At 39.1% G+C, this 26,519-nt stretch overlaps 1 protein-coding gene across 5 annotated transcripts in view; it reads left to right on the top strand.

Annotated features, from left to right (window-relative positions):
• trim9 (tripartite motif containing 9) overlaps nucleotides 1-26,519 on the top strand; it is a 322,256-nt gene that overhangs the window by 115,377 nt on the left and 180,360 nt on the right. For 4 of the 5 annotated variants that reach the window (XM_066679691.1, XM_066679690.1, XM_066679689.1 and 1 more), the window contains exons 2-4: nucleotides 793-888; nucleotides 3,707-3,829; nucleotides 5,450-5,560. The exons of the other annotated variant lie outside the window; for it this stretch is intronic. In XM_066679691.1, the coding sequence (XP_066535788.1) occupies nucleotides 793-888; nucleotides 3,707-3,829; nucleotides 5,450-5,560 (330 nt within the window). The remainder of the gene's footprint in view (nucleotides 1-792; nucleotides 889-3,706; nucleotides 3,830-5,449; nucleotides 5,561-26,519) is intronic. 5 annotated transcript variants of the gene reach the window in all.

Raw genomic sequence — 26,519 nt, 5'->3', positions numbered from 1 at the left:
TCATAATGCTGATTACCCTAATATGTAGAAACTAATGCGATTAGTAGTTTTCTGGACTGCTACACCTGAACCGCAATAACCAGAAATACAGAGTCACACCACTTAAACTCTCTGTTCAAAATTAAACAACTCTTAATAGTTTATTAATTACAGTTCCAGCTCCAGATAAGACAGCGTCTGTGTCCAGACCCAGACTGTGGTCAACACTGGCCTGCACACTCAGTAAATAATTAGTCATAACTGATACTCAACAGAAACAATGTGTATCCTCTAACGCAGAAGAAAATATAGCTCAAATATTGCAAAATGCACTTGTTAATTAAAAAAAACATTGTTTCTACACATTGCATTGAAATAGAACTGATCAGTTTTATACTGTAGTTTATGGTAATAAATTACAGTAGAGTACATGCTTTAAACTCATAAGAAATAGCAATGTAGTGTTATGGCCTATAACTCTCTATAAGAGAATTGAAATTCGACATTGACTTGTAATGAAAACTTCAGACTTGACATAGACTTGTAATTTAAAGCTTTGAGACCTGTCTTAGACTCAAGCTCAAAGACTTGAGACTACATGTGTACTTGCCAGATGCTACTTGTATCTCTGCTATCTCTGTGTGTTAATTTTTTTAGACATAAAAAAATAAATTCAGTGAGTGAGACTATTAAAATGTAAACTGACACAATTCAAACTAAGACTACAAATCCAGATGAAGGAACGAAATTCAGATTTTTTTTTTCCTTGCATAAAAGCAAATGTATTTATCAAACCTCTCTGTCTTTCTCCAGGGGCAGCTTTCTCAGGCACTTAGCATTCTGACTGAACGAGCCTCTGAAGCCAAAGAGTTCCTCGTTCAGCTCAAAAGCATGGTGCAACACATACAGGTACCATACCACTGACATACACAAGACCTTTAATAGTAATCTATTGTAAGGGCCTGGTGGATGGTGAGTTGATCAGCCATCCTGCCAACAAGCAATCTTTAGTATATATAAAAAATTATGAAATAACAATTTTGGGCGTAGGACCATGCCTGAACTCCTCCCCTCAACCATATATATATATACACACTGCAAACTCACATCATTTCTGTGTGACCAACTCACTTGCACCTCCACACCGTCTCCACCTCTTTAATCTGTATTCATCTATCCAACAGGGGAAATAGACATACACATTCCAAAGCCATTTGAAGAACTCCTCTCCAGCAGTTCACCACCCTGTTTCAGCCTTTACAAGCGTGATCTGTACTAGCAAACATGTGCATTAGTGCAGAAAGAGGCAAATGACCAAGGCAGTATTTGTGCCTGTTGTGTAGCAAATTCAGGGGAATTTCACCACACTCAGAAACTTTTCTAACTTTTCACCAGACCTACTGCAAATCTCACCATTCTGGTCACCGTCACATAATTCAGTGTGTTTGACATGAGTGAAAACATGAAAAGTGCTTTCTCATTTTCTCATATGTGTAATCATTTTATGAAAATAAATCACCTACATGAGTATTTGAATATATATATATTTTTAATATGTATTCATTCATTCATTCATTGTCTGAAACTGCTTATCCTGTTCAGATTAGTTCAGATCCAGACAGTGGTCACAGCAAGAACAAACCCTTGAAGGGGTCCTTAAATCTGATCAGTTCCTGTCATGACTACAAAAGATTTGTCATATAACATGAGTTGCTTGTATGTCATTTTAGTACAAACTGATATTTATCACTGCTCAAAAAAATAAAGGGAACACTTAAACAACACAATGCAACTCCAAGTCGGTCACACTTCTGTGAAATCAACCTGTCTAGTTAGGAAACAACACTAATTGTGAATCAATTTCACCTGCTGTTGTGCTAATGCAACAGACAACAGGTAGAAATGACAGGTAATTCGCCCACACCTATAAAAGACAACACCTATAAAGGAGCGGTTCTGCAAGTGATGACCACAGACCATTTCTCTGTTTACATCCTTACTGACTGATGTTTTGGTCACTTTTGCATTTTGTCAGTGGCCTCACCCCTAGAGGTAGCATGAGGTGGTGTCTACAACCCACAGAAGTTGCTCAGGTAGTGAGCTGTGGCAAGAAGGTTTGCTGTGTCTGTCAGCAGTGTCCAGAGGATGGGGGAGATACCAGAAGATGTGAAGGGGGCTGTAGGAGGGCAACAACCCAGGTAGCAGGATGCATGCACAGGCGTTGTAGAGAGGTCATTCAGGCACATAGATGCCACACACACTACTGGGCACAGTGGTGCAACAGGTAGTGTGAGAAGTTTGGTGTGTTGTCCCGTCTCTGCAGGGGTTTCCTCCGGGTGCTCTGGTTTCCCCTCATGGTCCAAAAACACACATTAGTAGCTGGAGTGGCAACTCAAAAATGTCAGTAGGTCTGAGTGTGTGTTGCCCTGTGAAGGACTAGCACCCCCTCCAGGGTGTGTTCCCGCCTTGCACCCAGTGATTCCGGGTAGGCTCTGGACCCACCGCGACCCTGAATTGGATAAGCGGTTTCAGACAATGAATGAACATATACTTAATAAAGAAGTGTCAAATATTTACATTTCTGTATAAATATCTGGTTGTAAATACAGTGCTGTAAGTAATGAATGTCCAGCCATTTCTTTTGAAAACTAAGCAAACCCATTGCTTTCTGGTGTGGTGGCTTTAATAATCTGGAGATGTTGCCTCTTTTGTTGTAAAGTTACAGTTAATCAGTGATGCTGTGCAGAGGAACTGGTTAAGAAGGCTGTCCGATTTGTCCGGTCAAAAACTGCAGTTCCATCCCTCTATGGAAGTTTACTCTTCCTGAAAAATTTTGACCTTTTGATTTTTGATTCGTATTTTTGAGGTTTGAATGAATATTTGAATTTAAGAATCTAAATATATTAAATCCGAATTTTTAAAAAATCTGATTATTATTAACACCTCACAAGTTCTATGTTTATTAAGTTTCAAAAATTATTCAAACAGTTCAGGTAAACATAATTGAAATCAATAATATTTAGATAGATATAATTCAAATATGAATTGGTGACTCAAAAGTGTCTGTAGGTGTGAATGTGTGTGTGTGTTGCCCTGTGAAGGACTGGCACCCCCTCCAGGGTGTATGCCTGCCTTGCGCCCAATGATTCCAGGTAGACTCTGGACCCACTGCGACCCTGAATCGGATAAGTGGTTACAGATAATGAATGAATGAATGAATGAATGAATGAATAATTCAAATTTGAATTGATGACTCAAAAGTGTTTGTAGGTGTGAATGTGTGTGTGTGTGTATGTTGACCTGTGAAGGACTGGCACCCCCTCCAGGGTGTATGCCTGCCTTGCGCCCAATGATTCCAGGTAGGCTATGAATAATTCAAATATGAATTGGCGACTCAAAAGTGTCCGTAGGTTTTAGTGTGTGAGTGAATATGTGTGTGTTGTGCTGTGAAGGACTGGTGCCCCCTCCAGGGTGTGTTCCTGCCTTGTGCCCAATGATTCCAGGTAGGCTCTGGACAAACCGAGAACCTGAACTGGTTAAGCAGTTACAGATAATGAATGAATAATTAAAATATTCAAAATATTTAATTCCAAAATATTTAGCTCCATAACATTGCCTGTCTTAAGTCTAGACTTAAGTTGATATCTAACACTCTTAATGTGTGTGTGTGTGTCTGTGTGTGTGTGTGTGTCTGTGTGTGCGCGCATGTTCGTGGGGGGTGTTTTAGGAGAATGGAGTTGAATTTGAAGCATGCTTGGTGGCTCAGTGTGATGCACTGATTGAAGCTTTGAATTGCAGAAAATCTCAACTACTGACTAGAGTTAACAAAGAGCACGAGCACAAACTCAAGGTAAGTGCATAAACATATCAGCTGTAACATTATAAGCATCTCCTTTTATCTACACTCACTCTTCATACTCTCAGCTTCACTGTCAATACAAGAGCGCTTTGTAATTCCACAAAGTGGGTCCGGACATAGACCACATTCCACTTAATATTTACTTCTGGGGTAAATGATGACCAACCCAGAATGTACAATAACAGAGGTACTGTCTCTGACTTTATAATTACAGTGTCATTGGACACTGCAGGAGGCTGCTGGCTGGATAAACTGGGTTGGGGGACTATTCCCAGCACTATTTCTTGGTCTGCTTGAGTCACACACTAACACACCACTATATGCCCTTTCCTCTGTACTGGGTAAATTAACACCTTGCTCCAATGGTCATTGCTCTGTAGCAATAATCTATTCAAGTCTGTTCCCTCCTCTGGTCTACATGGAGCCAGAGACATGTTGCTATAGTTACCAAAATGTCCAGAAATGTTTAGTGAGAGAATACATACACAAATACACACAAACACAGTAGATTTGCTGCCTATGTCTATTTGAAACTTGAATTCGCAAAATATATTACATGCATGCTTACCAAACATGGATAATTAAAACAGGTATTTCTGAACCCAAAAAACAGGTTTCTCAAAGAAGCAGTTTTTTCCATTGAGATGTTTAGAGCCCTTGTGCTGTTGCTTAGCAACTCTGCCACAGTAGCACTGATGGCAGGGAGATTCTGTTGTTCAAACTTTTACTTTGAAACAAAGATTTATATAACTGGCGAGAATCATTTATTGTATTCAACCATTTTCTAATGATTCCTCCCTCTTTTCCCTCTTCTTCACTTAATGTTCCTCAATTTTTCTTTATGTCAGTCAGGGTAAGTGCAGAGAGGCTTAATTTAATAAAAAGGATAAGCAAGGATCTAGGTAGGAACAGGAAAGGAACACAACACAATATTTACAAGAAAACACAGAATAATATAAACTAGAAACCTAAAATGGTGGCACAGCTGGAATTGTTCCCAATCCTTGTTGTTCCCCAAAGAATATTCATAGCTTGAACACTAGGTGTTGCACACACACACACACACACACACACACACATATAAATGCCTGCACACCACACTCACCCCTCTCCTGCCATCTCCCTGTCTCTGACAAACACATACAGGCACATGACAAATCCTGACCCTCCCCCTCCCTCTCTCACCCATACACACAGCTGCTGCTATGACGGATATTCACACTGGTCTTGACTACCTCTCCAGGCTTATAGTGAGAAACGCTATAAATTTTTCTCTCTCTCTCGCCTGGTTTGGGGTTACTATGGAGCACCTGAACCATGCCCAACCCATTCTCTATATACATGTTTTAGTTGTTTTAGTTTTCATGAAATTGATGCATCAGAAACTGTTGAATAAATTTAACACACACACACACATATATATATATATGTGACAGGGGTGTGATAAATTGAACACAAGACAAAAACATGGCTAACATAAACAATGAACCACACAAGACTGAGACAGAACTAGACAGGGAAATTAGAACAAAGGTTGGTTAGACACCTGAATCTCTTATTCTGTTGTTATCTCTATCAGTCTTTATTTTATTCTCTGTTTCTCTTTGCCAGGTTGTGCGTGATCAGATATCTCACTGCACAGTGAAGTTAAGACAGACAACAGGGTTGATGGAGTACTGTCTGGAGGTCATCAAAGAGAACAATCCCAGCGGCTTTCTGCAGGTCACCAGGCTTAATTAATTTCAGGATTCTTACATTTAAACCATTATAAAAATAAAAAAGCAAACATGATCATTGATGCATATCACAACTCTTACATAGCATCCGTGTTTTCTTTTATCATCTTCCCAACCAGGCTGAAGCACAGTTAGTCTGAGTTAATGTTTCCAATAATAGTAAGCAGCTATTAGCTAGTGCAGCATCAGCATCAAATATACCATTTGTTAATATCCTCACATAGGGGGTCTTTAGGACAGTTTTAGAATTTATGACAGTTTTCTTAGGTGGATTTAGCAAATACAGCACACAGGATCAGCCTCCCAAAGAGGGTAGAGTGTAATCCTGGGCTTCGTTTTCAAATGAGATTCTTCATATCGTCCCTGTCCTAAGAAAACTAGTATATCCATTTTTTCCACATTTTAATTGATTGAATAACAGAATAGCTCTGTTTGGCACATGTGTGAGCAAATGGGAATGATTTGTGCATGGAGTGCTGAAGCTCTATTTATTTGTTTATAGGTTTATTTGAATTGATTTCGTGGGTTTATACGTTTTAGATACTGAGGAGGCTCTGCACTTGGATTTGTGCCTTTTCTTTGTTTGACCAAGTTGTGTATTTCCCCATGGTTTCTCAGAACACACTTGTGGCACTTTTCCACTGTATGGTTCGGGATCTATACAACTTGATGGCTTGGCTCAGCACGTTTAAGCTTGTCGCTTTTCCACCGCAAAATAGAGCCGGTGATCCCTAACATGAATCACTGAGTCACTGAGTTGGTGACTAGCCTGGTGGGGACGATTATGTGAAAAGTGGAGCTGAAGTTAAGGAACAGCATACATACATATGTGTTCATACATACAGTAGTTGTCCAGATGGGTGAGGGCAGAGTAAAGATCAGTATAATTTGCATCCTCAGTTGATCTGTTTGTGCAGTATGCAGATTTGTGGGGGACAAGTTTATTATAGTTTTGGATTTTTCATTAGAGATTTGTTTTATTTAGTTGTGACTTTTCCCCTTTTAATTCAGTTAGATTTAATTCTTTTTTTTCAGTGGGTTTGCAAGTTTTTGCATTGAATGCTTAGTTTTAGTTTTTTCGCATGTTGGGTTATTTTGTCAGGTGTAAGATTCAAAAAGGTCAGAGTAATTATTGTTTAATACAAACTCAACATAAAACAATGTATTCAATTACTGTTGAACAACTAACTGTCCACAAAAACTTTAACAGTCCACAAGATAACAGCCTTAAGTGCAAAATGTGTCTAGACCAAAGACACACATGAACATAATAATATAAAACTATTCATGAGACAAATCTGAGAAAAACAAATAAACTCAACAGGTTTGATTAATTTTTGACCAAAATAACAAACTCAAAAATAAATTAAGAAACTGACTGCCCAGCACTAGATGCAGGTGCAGCTTTTTGACATATCAGTGCAGTAGAACTAACAATACTGAACCTCGCATATTGTATATAATCAGAAAGTTAATAAAATGAACGTTTTGGACATTCTGCCCAACACTGTAAACAAAAATAAACAGAGAAGGTGTGCTCCACAAAGGCTTGTAAGCTTGGGACACAGGGGCTAGTTTTGGATTGAATTCCTCTCTTGATCTCTGCAGTTGTGTCTCATTAAAGACACTCTGTTTGACGCAATATATACTTCTTCATTTCAGTCAACAAACTGCCTGTTCCATCAGGCTGATATATCAATGACACATTGACCTCCATACAAGATACAATAAAGCAGTATTTCTGGAAGTTCAGTAGGAGTGGAGTCTGCTGCATTTTGAGTGGCAATGAAATTATCCTGAGAAACCATAGAAGGGTTATATAAGGGTCTGATATTTGAAGAATCAGTGAAACACTTGGATCCAATAAGCTGGCTGGTGTAACATCAAACTGTGGGGAATTAGGGTTAAGAATGACAGCAAAAAAAAGTTCTCGCAAGGACTTCAGCAGCATTTGAGCTAACTGCTTCCCAGCAGCAGTATTTGTCAGAAGGTTTGCTTCAAGTTTGAGCAGGCATAGCACTAAATATAAGAGTGACTAGCTGTCACCCTGAAGCTGGTCTGTATGAATGGCAAAGTGATCAAGCAGCTTGACCAGGTTTTCCAGCTTAGCCCAATTGCTTGTGAAAAGTGTGTCCATGCTCAACTCCTCAAGTAATTGGTTCAGTTCAGTTCTGATCTCCAAAAGTCTTCTCACCATATCAAAAGAGCTGTTTCAGCCTGTGCTAAAGACTAAAGTCTCAGACCAGAGTTTTGCCACACATTTTGATCATTGTTTCATTTGCCACTGATGATTTCCTCACAAAATGTACCAGCTTTCTTGCTCTTGATATGAGCAAATCAGCATTTGGGTGCTTCATGGCATCTTTCAGGGTGAGCTGGAGGGTGTGGGCCAGGCATGGCATTCTCTGGAATTTGTTGTTGTTACCATCATCTGGCATGTCACGTTCTAAGTAACTTTATAATCCCATTTATATAAATTCATTTTAATTTTTGCTGTTCTTGGAGACTTGGGAATCATTTGAAATCTACACTACCTGCTGATGTTTTTGTATACAGTGGAATGATTACTTTACAATAATTTTGTAATGTGTTCATATCTCTTGCCAGACTCATAGATATCAACAACCTTTGCCTTATAAGCCAAACCCTTTAAACTCTTTAGGTCTAGGTATGACACCACTAAATCTGGAATCCTATTTTAATTGTATGAACTTACTAATGTGATTGGTCTGTTTGTGTGTCCTAGTCATGTTTTGCATGTCCAACAGAGGACCTAGACAAACATTCATATAGTGAGCATATCTTGCACATAAACAGATATCCTGTTGAGGTACTAGACAGACAATCAGATAGTGAACACATCTGGCACCAGACAGCAAGCATATATTGGTCCACTGGCTAAAAAAGTTTAGTACTCCACTGATTGTAGGCCACTGCTCCATCATGTCCATCAGGTTCATCATGGGACCGCCCAGATTATTCTTCTCTGGACAACATTCAATTAGTTTTTAATCGCCTCAAACTGAATTGAAATTCAGTCTTTTATTCAGGAAATCAAACTAATACAGATATTACTATATGATTAGGCCTCATATATAATAATTATTCTTATGTGTATGTATGTATGTATATATATATACTAAACTAATTTACAAAGAATATCAAGAGAAGGTAATGAAGGAAAGTCTGTAAATTGCACTGTGAATGGAAAAGTGCTCTCAGTGGACCAACTGTGGTCCGTTGTCTTCATGCTATCAGGGGCAGTGTGAAAGGGGTGAATAAACCCCTCTCACAGGCTCACAGCCCCATGAGCCTGGACATATGCTTGTGAGAGATGAAACACTATTTACACACACACGTTTCATATATAAATGTCAATTTGTTTAATAATATCTGGGTAAGTGCCTGCTAAAACTCAAATTGTTCCTCACGGGGTGCATTGGTCTCGGGGTCGCTTCAGTTTTCGCCATGCTATATGAATCGGGGTTTTCATTAACATCGGGTGTCCGTTCAGCGTGTGGCCATTTGTTTTCATAATGCAGTTTTCTGTATGTTGATAGGTGGATGTGTGGCTAGTGAGGTACCCACTACCACATGCTCCATTTAAACGATGGTAACATGTAGTAAAATACCGCTGTTAAATCTTGCACCCACACTGATGCCGGCGTTTCCCACTTCCACATCCATTATTAGGGACCGGGTTAGAACACGCGCGCTGCTCTTAATGGCCCTTTATTGGAGTTTCCGGTGTGGAAGATGTCTGTTTTAGAAGGAGGGGTGTAATTTATCTCTAACATGACGGTGGTATTTACATTGTGCATGTTTTAATTTCTCAGTTCTATAATATGAATAATGTGTTGTATTTGGGTGCTTGGTGTTATTTTAAAGTGATGAAAAGTGATTTTTGTTTCTTTAGGAACTGCATGTTCCTGGCCTACCGTACCTTCATGGATGGTATATCCCAGGTAGGGTTAATGAGGTGAAGGTATTTAAGCATGGGGTGTGAGGAGGAAAGTTGAGTTGGAGTGGGCCAGCTTGAGGAGAGGCTGCACTCAAGTTAGCTCAAAGAATTTGTGTTTTCTTTTGATGTTTTTTTTTCCCTTTTCTCTTTGTTTTGGTAAAAATTACCCAATAAAACAAAAAGAAAAACATACTCTGCAGTGACTGTACCTCTGCCAGTTATTATACACCCAACATCTTCACAGGCAGGTCCACAAATATCAAGCTGGGGTCTAACTCAGATGTGTAAATAGCAAAGGAATGGAGCCCCCTCCAGGGTGTGATCCCACCCTGTGCCCAGTGATTTCAAGTAGGCTTTGGATCCACCACAACCCTGAACTGGATAAGATGTTACAGACAATGAATGAATGAATGAATGTTAAATTGGCATTGGAATGATGTTTGGAACACAATGGATTTTGGTTTCTTAACATTGCAAATTGGGGTGGCACAGATGCAACCGATATATGTCTCAGTAACACAGCTCCACAGTCCTGCGGTTGTGAGTTTGAGCTCTGTGCTCATGACGGTTTGTGAGTTTTTTTCCCAGTGTCTCCATGTGTTTTCTCCACGTACTCCAGTTTCCTCCCACTGTCCAAAAGCACATATTGGTTGGTGGATTGATGTTAGTTTGGCACGTGAAGCTGACATAACATTTACCAAGCGCTGGGTTTTGGTCACCTTACCTTGGTCACCTCATATTTTACAACTTAATGTTGGTATTTTGCATCAACATGACATCAGGATGTTGACCTTTGGAAGATGTTATTTCTTGAAAATAGGAGAGGATACTCAAAGTCAGGATGAAATGAAGTTTATTGGGTGTGCACATGTCTCTTTCTAAGCAAGTTTAAGGTCCCAGTTTTAGGTAAGAACCTTAAGTACTCAGGTTTGGAAGCTATTTGTCCTTTGCTCACCACATGTGGTCAGGAAAGAAGCTTATAGCCCTGCAAAGCAGATGTTGGTGTGAACATTTATCATCAAAAGACTTAGGAAAGTACAGGACCCCAAAATATCATACATTTCAAAGGGTCTTAAAGGTCCATTTCAATACAAATGAGGGGGAGACAATCAGAAGGATCATTGTAACTAAAGTCAATAATGACAGAAAAAGGAATAATTATTTACAACAATTCCCCCTTCACCATACATGAGTGTGGTCAAATGTAGTTGTCTATATTAGAGCCAGGACTACACTAAAATGTTGGTGATGTCCCAGTCAATTTTGCTTTAACACTGTATATGATGCCACAATTCTGTTCCTACCTAACCACTGGGCCCTAAGATTTTAGGTGGAAATGTTAGTCGTTATATGTGGGGAAAGGGAGCCTTGATTTTGGGTTTGGGCCCTGTGGTCTACATACCATCACATCTTCCAAAAGCTCCTCTAACTAATTCACCCATTATCCTTTTTGGCCTTGGCACGGTCAGAAATGGGTAGGTCATCGTGTGAGTCATTCTCTTTGTTGAAGCTTAGCTGTTGTTGATTCCGTTCTCCACTCAACTCTCTACTGTACTTGTTTCTTTCTCTGCCTCTGACTGAAACCTTTACTCTTTCTCTGACTCTCATCTGACTGGCGGCTTCCTTTAAGGTTTCTGTAAATCCCGCCTCAAGGGAGGAGCCTGTGCTCAGTTTGGACCTTGAAGATTCGGCAGAGTCACTGTGACTTGTCCACAGTGTTTCAGTTTAGTTCAGTTCAGTTTAGTCCTGAGGTTCCACCTTCTGGGTTTGGCAGGAACTAAGACATAGAAATCCTTTAGACCAAGTCATGGATCATTTATATGTTCACCACAGAGTGTATTAGTGAAACAAAATGTTTAAGTAACTTGGTATTTCTCCTGGTAGATTGTTGTACATATCATGTACTCAAACAGTTTTAGTACAAATACAGAATAATACATGAAATAAAGTCATGTTAAGAAAACAATTAGGATCCTCGTCCCACTGTTTTCAACCGAGAATAGCTTGTGAAAATAGAAGTAAGAACACATTCAATCTTACAAATCTCAGTTGGATTATATCAGGCGTTTCAGGAACATAAGTATGTTAGTAACATTTTACCATCAAAAATAATTTGTAGGAACCCAGACAGCGAGCATATATCGGTCCACTGGCATAAAAAGGCTTGCACACCACTGACTGTAGACCACTGTTGGTCCACCATCGGACCATTCAGACTTTTATTCTGGAAGACAAACTAATACAAATATTACCAATAATTATAAGAGAAATAATAATGAATATTCCTGATATAAAATGATTATGATAAAAATGTTGACACTGTGTTTGATTAAAATTATTTGCTAATCTTATAAAGGATAACAAAATAACCTAATGAAAGAAAAAAATGTAAATTGGACTGTGAATGGAAATGTGCTAAAATTTGGCATTTTGTCTAAAATTCTGTTTATTAACCAGCAGTCTGCCCAGAAAATGCTGTGCAAGGGATTTTAATTTGGAGATCCATGTCTTGACTTCGCTAAAATATTGTTCACCTACTTATAATTCGTTGCTGGAAGTTGCTGTTTTCTGCTGGCAAGTTGTTTCTTGAAAATAGGAGACGAGACTCGAAAATTACAGATGAAATGAAGTTTATTGGGTGCGCACCACTCCCAGTTTTGTAAGAACCTTAAGTACTGAGGTTTGAAAGCCATTTGTCCTTTACTAACCACAGGTGGACAGGGGAGAAGCTGATGTTGGTGTGATATTTTATCATCAAAGGGCTTAGGAAAGTACAAAACATCATACATTTCAAAGTGTCATTGCAATACAAATAAGGGTCAGACGATAAGAAATTTCACTGTAACTAAAGTCAATACAGGGACATAAGGAAAGGAATGTAAAAAGTGGTGATATCAAAGGTTAGAATATAATCTAAGGTTAGACTTAAATCTAACAAAATATCAGCAGGCTGTGTCATCAGCATTCTACGTCAATTTGATGTTAGTATTAGACATTAACCCTGATGTTAATTTTTAGTCATCCGATGTCACGACCAACATTCAACCAGATAACAATGTCTTTTGACATTGGTAGCCAATGTAATGTAGATATTTACATAAATTTGACATCAGAATTGTGACCTTTGAAAGATGTTTGGGTTTTGGTTACATAACATCATGACTTGCAACCAACAAACTATCAACATCTATCTTAAAAGTTTGATATTTACCAGGCATTGGGTTTTGGTTACCATACCATACCTTACAACTGAATATTGGTATTTTACGTCTATTTGATATCAGGGTGTATAGTTTCTTAGACGTTGGATTGTGGTTACAAAATATCACAGCTTAAATCTAACAAAATATAAGCGTCATATTTTGTCAGTATTCTATGTCAATTTGACATTGGTTGACATTTTTAGTCATTTGATGTCACAACTCACATTCAAACTGATAGCAATGTATTTTGACATAGGTGGCCAGCTGGGAGGGGTGATAGTCCGAGAACTTTCAGGGGAGGTGAGATTTCTTCATTACTTAGATGCAAAGGATTCATCAATTCTCAGCAAAAATTTCTGAATCTATATCAACTCGAGGCTGAGACACCAGGACTGACTCCAAAGACTTAGACAAAAATACATATACAAAAATTGATTTGGATTTAATTTCATTTGAGTCATTTCTTTCAGTGTTTAACCAGTCAGCACGCCCAAAAATCTTCTCATTTGGTTTATGTTATTAAATGTTATTTGATATGTTATTTAAATTATTAAAATATTTTAATAATATATTTTTTTATATTTTATATTTAAACATATTTGGCAGGCCTAGTCTTCCTTCTGACTTAAATTTGCATAAACAGTTCTTACTCTACAGGTTTTAAAATCCCATATGAAAGGAGTTATATTCCAACTTTTTGAAAAAATATTTTAAATGTTCTGATACAATATTGTGGTAGAAAAACAATATTAATATCATTAACCCTACACAAAAACATGTATTGTTTTCCAGAATTTGATTTTAGCCTTAAGCTTGGTCAACAAGGGATTTAAATTTGCACCAAACAAAGAATGTGTCAATGTAATCTGTTTATCTAGACAACTTATCAGTGGAAGTGTTAAAGGAGAAAAATTGGGACCAGGATGGGACTTTTACGAGGACTATCTGACATTTTGTCACCAGAGCTTGCACTAGAACATCAGCATTTCAAATGCAAATAAAACACATTCTGCAATGCCCTTCCTTCCTGCCTTGTTCCCACCTCCCATTGTGTTTTCAACTTCTCAGAGCTGAGAGGAAAAACTAAAATAATTACACTGACTTACTGAGTTTATAATATTCAAAGCAAATTCATAAATTCAGGAACAGCTAGGGCTGTTACAATAACAGCAGTATGGTAATTCTTGCTATTGACCAGCCAACTGCAGTGAATAGCAAGCAACCTTCACAAACACAACGTACAGATGTTGTACATTTTTTGCAAGGTCTTTCTTGTTTCACACTTTAGTGTGTGTGTGTAATGAATGTTAAATAAATTTGTTTAAAACATTTTAAACAAAACAATAAACAAATGAAAAGGGTTAACCAGGAAATTTAGATGTGGCAATATGCAAAATCTGTGCCAGAAAGGTCACTGTGAAACAAGGAAATACACTGTGTTCCAAATTATTATGCAAGTGATAAATGATGCAAATGATGGTTATTATAATTTTTAAGTCATGAATCATTAGAGTGTAAATCAAAATTTATTGAACAAACCTCCGAATGATAACAGCAATTAAAAATAAATAAATAAATAAAATAAAAACTCAAAATGCATCCCACCCTCATAGATCTTTTGCTTGATTATACTCCAAAGGTTCTCAATAGGGTTGAGGTCAGGGGAGGATGGTGGCCACACCATGAGTTTCTCTCTTTTTATGCCTATAGCAGCCAATGACACAGAGGTATTCTTTGCCGCATGAGATGCATTGTCATGTATGAAGATGATTTTGCTACTTAAGGCACTGTTCTTATTTTTGTACCATGAAAGAAAGTGATCAGTCAGAAAGGGGCCTACCAGATCCCTCCCCATGGTTGTGGCCCAAAAGATGACTCTGCCACCTCCTTGTTGACGTTGCAGCCTGGTTGGGACATGGTGGCCATCCGACAACCATCCAATACTCCGTCCATCTGGACCATCCAGGGTTGCACGGCATTCAGAAAATTAGTCTTCATGTATGTCTGCGCCCACTGCAACCATTTCTGCTTGTGAGCACTGGTGGCCAAATGGGAGGTTTATGCATAACTGCAAGCCTCTAGACGATCCTACACCTTGAGGTTCATGGGACTCCAGAGGCACCAGTAGCTTCCCATAACGTTTTGCTGCTTTGGGATGGGATGGCATTTTACCAGCTGGTCTCTTAATCTGATTAATTTGTCTGACAGAAAACTTCCCCATTATGCCTTTATTTGCACAAACCCGCCTGTGCCCTGAATCAGCCACAAATCTCTTAACAGAATGATGATCACGCTTCAGCTTTCGTGAAATATTTCATGATTTCTTACCTTGTCCATTTGATGCTTTTCAGCAGCAGAGAGATCCTTTCTCTTTCCCATATTGCTTGAAACCTGTGGCCTGCCTAATAATATGGAACATTCTTCTGAAGTAGGGCTCACATGGCAAACACATTATCACAGGTGTCTTTGATCTTTATGACACTTGAATCCAATCTGCATAATAATTTGTTTATTGGCCATAAGAGCAGACATTCTTCATTGACCAGGAGGGTAGATAAACCAGGTACCAACTGTTCCTAGCCATGGGGCTATGTGACTAGATGAGTCATTTCACTGGTGAGCCAGTAAAACAGGTTCACCCACTCTGTGGTAGTTAGTATCTCATTCCTTTTTACCTTAAATATATACAATTTAAGATGTGGCGTTTGTCTCCTGAACTCCCCTACCTGTTGCTGAGTGTAATTCGTATTTATAGTACTGTCATGATAACAAGACTCACACACACACACACACTCCCCTCTCTCCCTCTTTCTCTACTCTCACAAACACCCACAACTCTTTCTCGCTCCCCTCTCACATACAAGCGTGCACACACACACCCCTTCTGAGCTTTATAATGTCCATACAGGGAAAACCGAGCTAGGTTCTTCTTATAACAATGTGAGCTATTAGCTGTAATGCAATACGCATTTCTTGCGAGATATCTCTGCCCCATGGTTCTGAAGTTGCATGACCCCTGTGAACAGTGAGAGAGGCACCATTCTCCCTATTACATGTCAGATGAGCCTCAATCTTTTTGAAGCTGCAATTTTCAGGTAAAAATACTATATATTGTTCCTTTAAATCAAGTTCCACCTTGAATAGTGCAGCAGCAAATTGTTTTAAAAGCGATAAAGGTTAAATAACTTTGAGAAAACCAATAACACTGTGTAAATGCCCTGAACAATATTGAGGGCAGAGAGCAAGGATATATAATTGCTGTCCAATTTGTATAATATATGAATCTCCCGAAATAGTAACTCTACAGGTAAAGGAAAAAACATCCTTAACTTTAAGTGGGTGTCATTGTGAATAGATTTTATTTTATTTTATTGGTCTATTCATCATGGAATTTTCACACATTGTAAAGGAGAGCTGCTGTGTTCAGATGATGGATTATACTAAAAATCTACAAGGACCTACTGCAGGCGCCGGAAGCTGGGCTCATCTCCTCTTGGGGCTGCTCTCCAGAACACTGGGGAGCACCATAGGAACTGCCACAAAATGTTGCATGTAGCTTGGCCTGGGGACACTCCTAAGGCTCTGGAAGCTGGACGGAGCTTGAGCTGCACTCTGGAACAATTGGGGGCATCGAGAGACATGATGCTTTGACAATTGGGACAAAGCTGTTCTGTGCTTTGGCTCTCGATGGAACAGATGCCAAAACAGAACTAAAAGCAAGAGAAACACAGCTAACTGTATATGTTACAGGAACTGATAGACGAAACAAGAAAAGGTTGGGGACCAAGACTTATGTATTTTACATGCACCAATAGCAAGAGTCAACACAGAAACAAAATCAGGAATCATAACCTGACCAAGCTGCAAGCAGAACTCCCTGCCTTGATGTTCCTTACCACCAAGTACACTCAGATTGTTATCTCTGTCTTCCAGACCGAGGGAGATCAGGTCTAATCCGGGGATCCTGAATCTCATTAAAGGAGTTCTCACCAACCAGAATGGCTCCACACAGCCCCTCTTTAAAAACTGCCAATAAGTGTATTATCATCCTCCTCACAACTTACAGCAGGGGAACACCTGTAATCCTGTGCTGAGAACAGTCCACAACAGAAGAATCCAACTGTGCCTCTGGTTTGGCCTCTCAACCCCTGGACAATACTCTTTCAAACCTCTAGTTGAATTATCTAGAAGGGCGAAGCTGTAATTATCTTTTCTGCCAGCAGGTGTCGCAAATTTTTGCTCATTCTTTCAGACACACGATTAATGTAAGCTTACACTAAACAGAACAGAATTTCATCATCTGTCAATAGCATGAATCAGCTGAGCAAGGAACTGCTCGCTGTCAACTGTGAAATATAATTCCTGTGTTTTTTCAGCTGTTATCTTTCATTACTGCAGTATTTTTGCTGTTTGGACCACCTGTTTCTGAGGGAAATGTGTTAGAAATCTCTCTCTCTTTCTTTCTCTCCTCTCATTAATGAAAGCTTAATTTCATGTTCATTTTAGCCAGGTCTACACCCTGGCGGCCTTGAAGGCTGATGGAACTTGACAAGAAGACAAGGAACTGTTTATTATGAGTGTGATGAAGGGCAGCAGGTCCCTTGACCTGACTGGAGCAGTGTTGATGGGATGGGGTCCATTGGGCAGGTGGTTGGCTTGCTGGACTTGAGTAGCTGTAGGATGTCACCTTTGCAAATGAAGGAAAAGCAGGTTAAAGAATTAACAGTATGACAACTATTAGTGGAGGGAGGTGGGACAGAGGAAAAAGACCTATCACCTCAAAAAAGATGACAAAATCTTCCAGGGTGAGAGAAGAGCATGGCAGGGGAGAGGGGAGTTTGAGGAGAGAAGAGAAAACTCTGAAGCCCTTGCGTGGATCAGATGCTGATGCTTCCAGTCTCCCTCTGTAGAAAGTTTGCAGAACGTACTTCATTAGAGAACCTTGGTAAGAGAGATTGGTAGGAATGGAGATCTGAGTCAAGCTGGGAATTCCTCTTCCCTCTCTGTCTTTCTTGGTTCTCTCTGCTTGCTGAGGACATCTCAGCCAAGGGGCAGGATGTGAGGATCTTGGGGGCCTGGAGGATAGAGGACATAAAAGGTAAATTGCAGATGAGTGTGAGGAAAGTATCTGTGGCTGTATCCAGGAAGAGAGAAGAGAAATACTCAGTCTGGGGAAAGGTACTCAAGGTAGCTGAGGCGAGAGATGGAGTGCTGGTTGTGTCGAGTGAAGGAGGAGCAATGAGGGTAGACAAGAACAGAGAGGGCAGGGAAGGAAAGTGTGGATCTGCTGAAGGTCTGCTGAAAATCAGGTCGAGAGTGTTGCCTGCTCTATAAATCAGAGGATATGGGTTGAGAGTGAAACGTTGCATCTGGTTAAAGTTAGAGGGTTTGTAGCATTCATTTTGATCCATCCTCACATCCCCAAACACTACGCTACCTTTTGCTGTCACTCCAGAGCCCTTAACATACACAGATAATAAACAAGCTTCAGTAATCATGTTATTCCACGCATGTTTTGTTTTAGCGTCCAAGAGACTACAGACACAAGCCATGTATTGTCTTCTTTTTTTCCCACCCATACAAGTTACAATCTTGCTGTCTCTGTGCTGTAAGAGTATAACAGATTTGTGGAGGATGATATATCACATCTGTCTACTGAGAGAAAATACAGGTGCTGGTCATAAAATTAGAATATCATGAAAAAGTTTATTTATTTAGGTAATTTTATTCAAAAAGTGAAACTTGTATATTATACGCATTCATTATGCACAGATATATTTCAAGTGTTTATTTCTTTTAATTTGATTATTATAACTGACAACTAATGAAAACCCGAAATTAAGTATCTCAGAAAATTAGAATATTGTGAAAAGGTTCAATATTGAAGACACCTGGTGCCACAATTAACACCTGGTGTCAGCTAATTAACACAAAACACCTGCAAAATCCTTAAAATCGTCTTTCAGTCTAGTTCTGTAGGCTACACAATCATGGGGAAAACTGCTGACTTGACATTGCTAAAGAGGCTGGCTGTTCACAGAGCTCTGTGTCCAAGTACATTAATAGAGAGGCAAAGGGAAGGAAAACATGTGGTAAAAACGGTACAAGCAATAGAGATTGCACCCTGGAGAGGATTGTGAAACAAAACCCATTCAAAAAGTCTGGACTGCAGCTGGAGCCAGTGCTTCAAGAACCACAACCACACAGACGTATGCAAGACATGTGTTTCAGCTGTTGCATTCCTTGCGTCAAGCCACTCTTGAACAAGACATAGTGTTAGAAGCATTTCGCCTGGACTGCACTGCTACTGAGTGGTCCAAAGTTATGTTCTCTGATGAAAGTAAATTTTGCATTTCCTTTGGAAATGAAGGTCAAGCCACTTCGCTAATTAATTTGAGTTAATTACCTGATAAGAGGCACCAGGTTTCTTAAATATTGAACCTATTCACAATATTCTAATTTTCTGAGATACTGAATTTGGGGTTTTCATTAGTTAGTGAAAAAAAGTGGTTTGCAAATTGGGTGGTAATACACAATTGTTTTCAAGTAAAATGCTTTACAATAATCCCCAACTACGAATCTCAAACGTCATCCTTTTAAGAAAGCCCGGGGACTGAGCAATTACAGCAAAAAGCCTTTAAAATCTCCACAGAAATACAAAAGAAAACAATGCTTCTGAGCAGAAATTGACATTTTATTGAAATGCATTCAAAGTGGCACCTTATATTTTCATTCTATATATATTTTGTCACTTATGGGAAATAATTGAAAGGCATTAGACAAATTATGGCATCCAAAGACCTGGGAAAATGAAATTTAAAAACCTATTCATCTGAACACTAAGAATTTATTCACTCGGAAAAATTATTTTATTAGAACAGATGCACTTTACCATAAGTAGTAATATCCTGTATGTTAATATGTTGGTTTAACTCATTCCACATCTATTCTTGTGGCAGGATATTATCCAGTACCTAATTTTACCCGTTCAAAAATGTGTAAAATCAAGGAGGACATCTGTAAACAAACTGTGTTCTTGCTCACTTGCTTACAACACATACTTTTTAGATAAAAATCTGGTAACACATTCTATAAAGAACATATGTATTAGTTTTTATAGGTGCTTTTTGTTGGTAAAAATTGTTTTGTATGTTTGCTTATAGACTGTAATAATGCATCATTCATTTATTATCTGTAACCGCAGTGGGTCCAGAGCCTACCTGGAATCATTGGGCGCAAGGCAGGAACACACCCTGGAGGGGGCGCCAGTCCTTCACAGTGCAACACACACACTCACACATATGGACACTCTTGAGTCACCAAATCCACCTACCAACGTGAAACGTCAAATCCCTCACAGGCAGTCACCTGAAGCGGGAATCAAACCCACAACCTCCAGGTCCCTTTAGCTGTCCGACTGCGACACTACCTGCTGTGCCACCGTGCCACACTAATAATGCATCCTAATGAGCTATATCAAATCAAATCAAATCAAATTTATTTATATAGCGCTTTTCACAATTGATGTTGTCACAAAGCAGCTTCACAGAATTCCAGTAAGACAAGATTTGACATGAAATGTAAAGACAAATGTAAAACCCTCAAGTGAGCAAGCCAGGGGCGACAGTGGCAAGGAAAAACTCCCCCAGCTGAGGAAGAAACCCTGGGAGGAACCAAGGCTCACAAGGGGTGACCCATCCTCCTCTGGTCAATCTACTGGTGATGATAGTTAGTAGTCCATGAGAACTTCAGTGTAGGGACAGCTTCAAGGCACTTGGTGGTTGCTGGAGCGTGGGCAGCTGGTCTGAAGCGTGGAGGAGGATCTCGACAGTCATCCATCAGTGTCCAGACAGACAGGTGGGCAGTCGTTTACTCGGAAAGATGTAAAGGGATGGAATTAGTTTTGAACTGTTTTGTGTTTGTAAAGTAGAAAATATGAAAATTTCCAGAGTGTGGCTAATGACTCCGGCAGATCTGACTATGACAGCATTAACTAAAAGGAGAGAACCAGAAGGACACACAGACACGGGAGCATCCTGAAACACTGGCATCCCTCCGCTCCACCGTCAACAAACCTGAGTGATCGCGAGAAGCGGCGGGACGACAGCACCAGCGTCTCAGTATACTATAATTCCCTGTGTCCATGGACCCCCCGGATCTGCCGCCTTTATCTATGGGGGAGCATTAGCTACCAAATGATAAACTAAACAAATGAGTTTTTAGCCTACATTTGAAGATTGCGACTGTGTCTGAGTCCCGAACATTTTTTGGAAGATCATTCCAGAGTTGGGGGGCTTTATAAGAAAAGGCTCTTCCCCCAGCTGAGGCCTTCTGAATTCTGGGAACATTTAAAAATCCAGTATTCTGTGATCTGAGTGAACGTGGAGGCTCATAATAGGAAATTGTATCTTGAAGATATTCAGGAGCAAGCCCATGTAGAGCTTTATATGTTAATAACAAAATTTTGTAGTCAATGCGGAATTTAACAGGCAGCCAATGAAGTGATGATAAAACTGGGCTGATATGTTCAAATTTTCTAGTTTTAGTGAGGACCCTAGCTGCAGCATTTTGAACTAGTTGAAGTTTTCTTAAATTGCTGCTGGTGCATCCTGACAGTAGTGCGTTACAGTAGTCAAGCCTTGAAGTAATAAAGGCATGTACTAATGTTTCTGCGTCCTGGAGGGATAAGGCATTTCTAATCTTAGCAATATTGCGAAGATGTAAAAAAGCTGTCCTAGTGATACTACCTATGTGTTGATCAAATGATAAATCCGGGTCAATTATGACACCAAGATTTTTTGCTGCTGAACCAGGTTTAACTGGAAAGTTAGCTAGATCTAAAATTAAATCTGATAATTTATTTCTTGTTACTTTTGGACCCAAAAGCAGGACCTCTGTTTTGTTGCTGTTTAGAAGGAGGAAGTTACGCAACATCCAGCCTTTCACGTCTTTTACACAGTCCTCTATTTTCTTTAATCTGTGTTTGTCATCGGGCTTGGCTGAAATATACAATTGTGTGTCGTCTGCGTAACAGTGAAAGTTAATGTCATGGTTTCTTATAACTGTGCCTAGCGGTAACATGTATAATGTAAATAATAATGGTCCTAAAATAGAGCCTTGTGGAATTCCAAATCTTACTTTAGAATAATTTGAATTTAGATTGTTTACTTTTACGAATTGATAACGTTCCGTTAAGTAAGATTTGAACCATAATAGGGCTGTCCCTGTGATTCCAACCATGTTTTCTAACCTTTCTATGAGATTATTGTGGTCTATTGTATCGAAGGCTGCGCTTAGGTCAAGAAGCACCAACAGGGATACGTGGCCTTGATCAGAGGCAAGAAGAAGATCATTTGTTATCTTGACTAGAGCTGTCTCTGTACTATGATGTTGCCTGAATCCAGATTGGAATTTTTCATATATATGATTCTTATGTAGATATGAACTAAGTTGTTGGGCCACAGCTCTTTCTAAGATCTTAGACAGAAATGGCAAATTAGAAATAGGCCTGTAATTAGACAGTGTACTAGCATCAAGATTTGGTTTCTTGATCATAGGTTTAATAACTGCTAGTTTAAAAGCTTTGGGTACATGGCCCAGACTAAGCGATGAGTTTACTATAGTTAAAAGAGGATCAATAATAGCTGGTAGTACTTCTTTGAGCAACTTTGTGGGAATTGCGTCAAGTGTGCAAGTTGTACAGTTTGCGGAGGTGATAATCTTCTCTAGTTCTAATTGTGGGAGTGGGTAAAAGGTTTCAAGTCTTTCTTTTACAGTTATATTATGTTTTATTTCATTCACATCAGGTGGCAGCCAGGATGGATTTGATCCTGTGGCTAGAGTTTGTTGTCTAATATTCTCAATTTTATTATTAAAAAAGTCCATAAAATCTTTACTGGTGAGAGTTGCTGGAATTAGTTGTTCAGAACCTGCTTGATTTTTTGTAATTCTAGAAAACACACTAAACAGTGCTCTCGGATTATTTTTATTATTGGAGATCAGCGAGGCCAGATATGCTGAGCGAGCTTTAGTGAGGGCATTTCTATACTCTATAAGGCTGTCCTTCCAGGCAGAATGAAACACTTCAAGCTTGGTTGATCGCCATTTCCGCTCTAGTTTTCGTAATGTTTGTTTTAAAGTACGGGTCTTATCGTTATACCATGGTGCGAGCTTTTTCTGTCTTATACTTTTATGTTTAAGTGGTGCTACCTTTTCTAAAGTAGATCGACAGGTATTTTCTAGGTAGTCAGTTAGTACATCTAGGTCCATTGGGTCTGATGGAGTTGGAACTGGGGTCGATAGTTCTGGTAGGTTTTCTATAAATTGTAGGGCGGTAGATGGTTTTATTATACGCCTTGTAGAATAGCGAGGGTTCTTACATAGATTATGGATAAAACGTAGCTCATATGAAATTAAGTAATGATCGGAGATTGCTGAGGATTGCGGTAAGATATTAATTTTGTCAATGTTAAGACCTAGTGTCAGAACTAATTCTAAAGTGTGGCTGCAGTAGTGTGTAGGCCCTGTTACATTTTGAGTAATACCAATAGAGTCTAAGATTGAGGTAAATGCCTTTTTTAGTGGGTCACTTTCACCCACTATAATGGGTTACTTTGTAACATATAGTTATAAAAGTGTTCCTATTCATTATAATGTATTTTAAATGGATAATGATGTGTGCATAATTATGAAGCACATATATTACATAATAAGGCATCAAGTAAAGTTGTTCCTCATTTATAACAATAAGGTAAACTGTCAGTGTATCAGGATGCCATTTTTCACCCTTGTCTCACTTTAGTTTTCTGCTTTTCTCAATTATAAATATGTTTCTTTGGTACCTGTCTCCATGTGCTTCTTTGTTTCTTGTTTACTGTTCCACATGCTCTTCTCACCTTTATGGCCTTTTAGCCACACCCTTGTCCTTGGGACTACCTGCAGGGGTTTTGTGTTTCATTAAGCAGCATATTCTTAAGCATTATATAGTCTTTCATTGCTCATGGTTTCCTTGTTCTGCTTAGGTTGCTATTAGTTTTCTATGTTAATGTTTTGCTTTTTTTTTGCTTAAGGTCTGTCTTGTATCTGTCTTTATGATTATATTTCTTATTGATTCTCCTAGGTACCATTAGTTTTTGAATGTTTATTATGAATTCACCCTCAAATGTAACCCCCCTCCATAGTTTCTTAGTTGTTTTGTTTTCTTTTGGCATCATTTATATCTGTCTTACATTAAGTTCCTATTTGCTCTATTTCTACTTTTGTTTTTCTTTGACTGTTGGTATTGTTTTGTATATTTCTTCATCTTAAGTGGTGTTACTTTTCCTTATCACATTTAGCTCCCTTTGCTTCTTTATTTATTTAGTCTGTGATTCCTTATTTTACAAGTCCTACATCTATGCACTTACTCCCATGCATCATTCCTTGTTTCAACCATGATACAGTCACTTTACCTGAAGCACTCAGTGGTGGAATTTTAAAAATTTCTAACCTAGACTATTCTTCCACACCTATATTCCCTGCCTAAGTTAGCAGACAGACAACTCGTTCCCCAATCACCTCATTGAAGAGAAAGCCCAATTTGTCTCTTTTAATGGTTGACTGGAAGTAGGGTAAAGCTACAAAAAATACAACACCAGGATATGTGTTCTCACATGGGAACACAAATTTCTATATAATGAAACTTGAGGCACTGGTCTACTGCCATGCTATTTTATGCCTCCTGTTGTTTAAATAAACATGAATTTTAACCTGAGACAATTAATTGTTGCATATGCCCTGGTTCATGAAGAGGTGCACAGCAAAATCTCCAGTGTTAAATCAACACTTAAGTGTTAATTTAACACTGGTGAATTTGCTGTGTGGAACGTGGCATTGACAGTACATGAAATACAATTTAATGTTACTAATACAAATAAAATATGAATTAAGATTTATGTTGACAAACTAACGTTAAGCAGTGCATCTGCAAAGCATGAAATATAACAGATGAACTAGGATTATGATACAGGGAGTGCCATGATGCTCTTCCCTGCTTTCCTGCTATTAAACTTCATGAACAAGGAGGTACAAGGCCGATAACATCAGTATCAAAATAAAAGGCTCTTAAAGGGTCCAACACATACATACACTGACAACACAAACACTGTCAGAATAATTGTCACTGTAGTGGTACCTTTTGCTGTCACTGTCACCCATAGGGAACATAACTGTACCACTTTCTATAATATTGTTATTAAAATGTGTTGATTTCATATGCCCAATGTCAAATTCCGGGCTTAAATTATGCTCTTTTATTTTACACAGTTCTATAAAAATATCTTACAAATACAAACTGGATTCCAAAAAAGTTGGGACACTAAACAAATTGTGAATAAAAACTGAATGCAATGATGTGGAGATGGCAAATGTCAATATTTTATTCATAATAGAACATAGATGACAGATCAAATGTTTAATCTGAATCTAAATGTAACATTTTAAAGGAAAAATATGTTGATTCAAAATTTCACAGTGTTAACAAATTAACAGACCAATTAACACTAATTAGGTCAATTGACAACATGATTGGGTATAAAAAGAGCTTCTCAGAGTGCCAGTGTCTCTCTGAAGCCGATGGTAAGAGGATCACCAATTCCACCATCGTTGCGCAGAAAGATAGTGCAGCAATACCAGAATGGTGTTACCCAGAGAATCTGGAACAATTGCTGTGCGTAAGGGTCAAGGCCGTAAAACTCTACTGGATGCTCGTGATCTCCGGGCCCTTAAACGTCACTGCACCTCAAACAGGAATGCCACTGTCAAGGAAATAACATAATGGGCTCAGGAATGCTTCCAGAAAGCATTGTCAGTGAACACAATCCGCCGTTGCCAGCTGAAACTCCCAAGAGGAGGTCATTTCTAAGCAAGCTCCACAAGCTCAGACGTTTGCACTGGGCCAGGGGTCTTTTAAAATGGAGTGTGGCAAAATGGAAGACTGTTCTGTGGTCAGATGAGTCACGATTTGAAGTTCTTTATGAAACACTGGGACGCCATGTCAGACCAGAGAGGACAAGGATAACCCAAGTTGTTATCAACGCTCCGTTCAGAAGTCTGCATCACTGATGGTATGGGGTTGCATGAGTGCTTGTGGCATGGCAGCTTGCATGTCTGGAAAGGCACCATTAATGGAGAGAACTATGTTCAGGTTCTAGAACAACATATGCTCCCATCCAGACATCATCTCTTTCAGAGAAGACCCTGCATTTTTCAACAAGATAATGCCAGACCACATTCTGCAGCGATCACAACATCATGGCTACGTAGGAGAAGGATCCAGGTACTGAAATGGCCAGCCTGCAATCCTGCAGTCCAATCTTTCACCTATAGAGAACATTTGGCGCATCATATAGGCCCAAGACGATTGAACAGTTAGTGGCCTGTATTAGACATGAATGCGAGAGCATTCCTATTTCTAAACTTGAGAAACTGGTCTCCTCTGTCCCCCAGACATCTGTTGAGTGTTGTAAGAAGAAGGGGGGATGCCACACAGTGGTAAAAAATGGCCTTTTTTGGGATTTGTTGACGCAATGAATGAGTTGAACATTTTTTCCCCTAAAAATGATACATTCTCTCAGTTTAAACTTTTGATCTGTGATTTGTGTTCTATTCTGAATATAATATTAGGAGTTGGCACCTGTCACATCAGCCCAAGCAGTTTCTCCTCCAAACCACCAGAGGTCACACTCACCTGAGTTCTAGCTTAGATTCCTCACCTGTCTCTGATTAGCCAAATCAACTGTAGA

The sequence above is a fragment of the Hoplias malabaricus genome, chromosome 8 (assembly GCF_029633855.1).
Source record: "Hoplias malabaricus isolate fHopMal1 chromosome 8, fHopMal1.hap1, whole genome shotgun sequence".
Classification (NCBI taxonomy): Eukaryota; Metazoa; Chordata; class Actinopteri; order Characiformes; family Erythrinidae; genus Hoplias; species Hoplias malabaricus.
The sequence above is the reverse complement of the archived record's forward strand: the minus strand, read 5'-3'. Positions and strand labels throughout refer to the sequence as shown.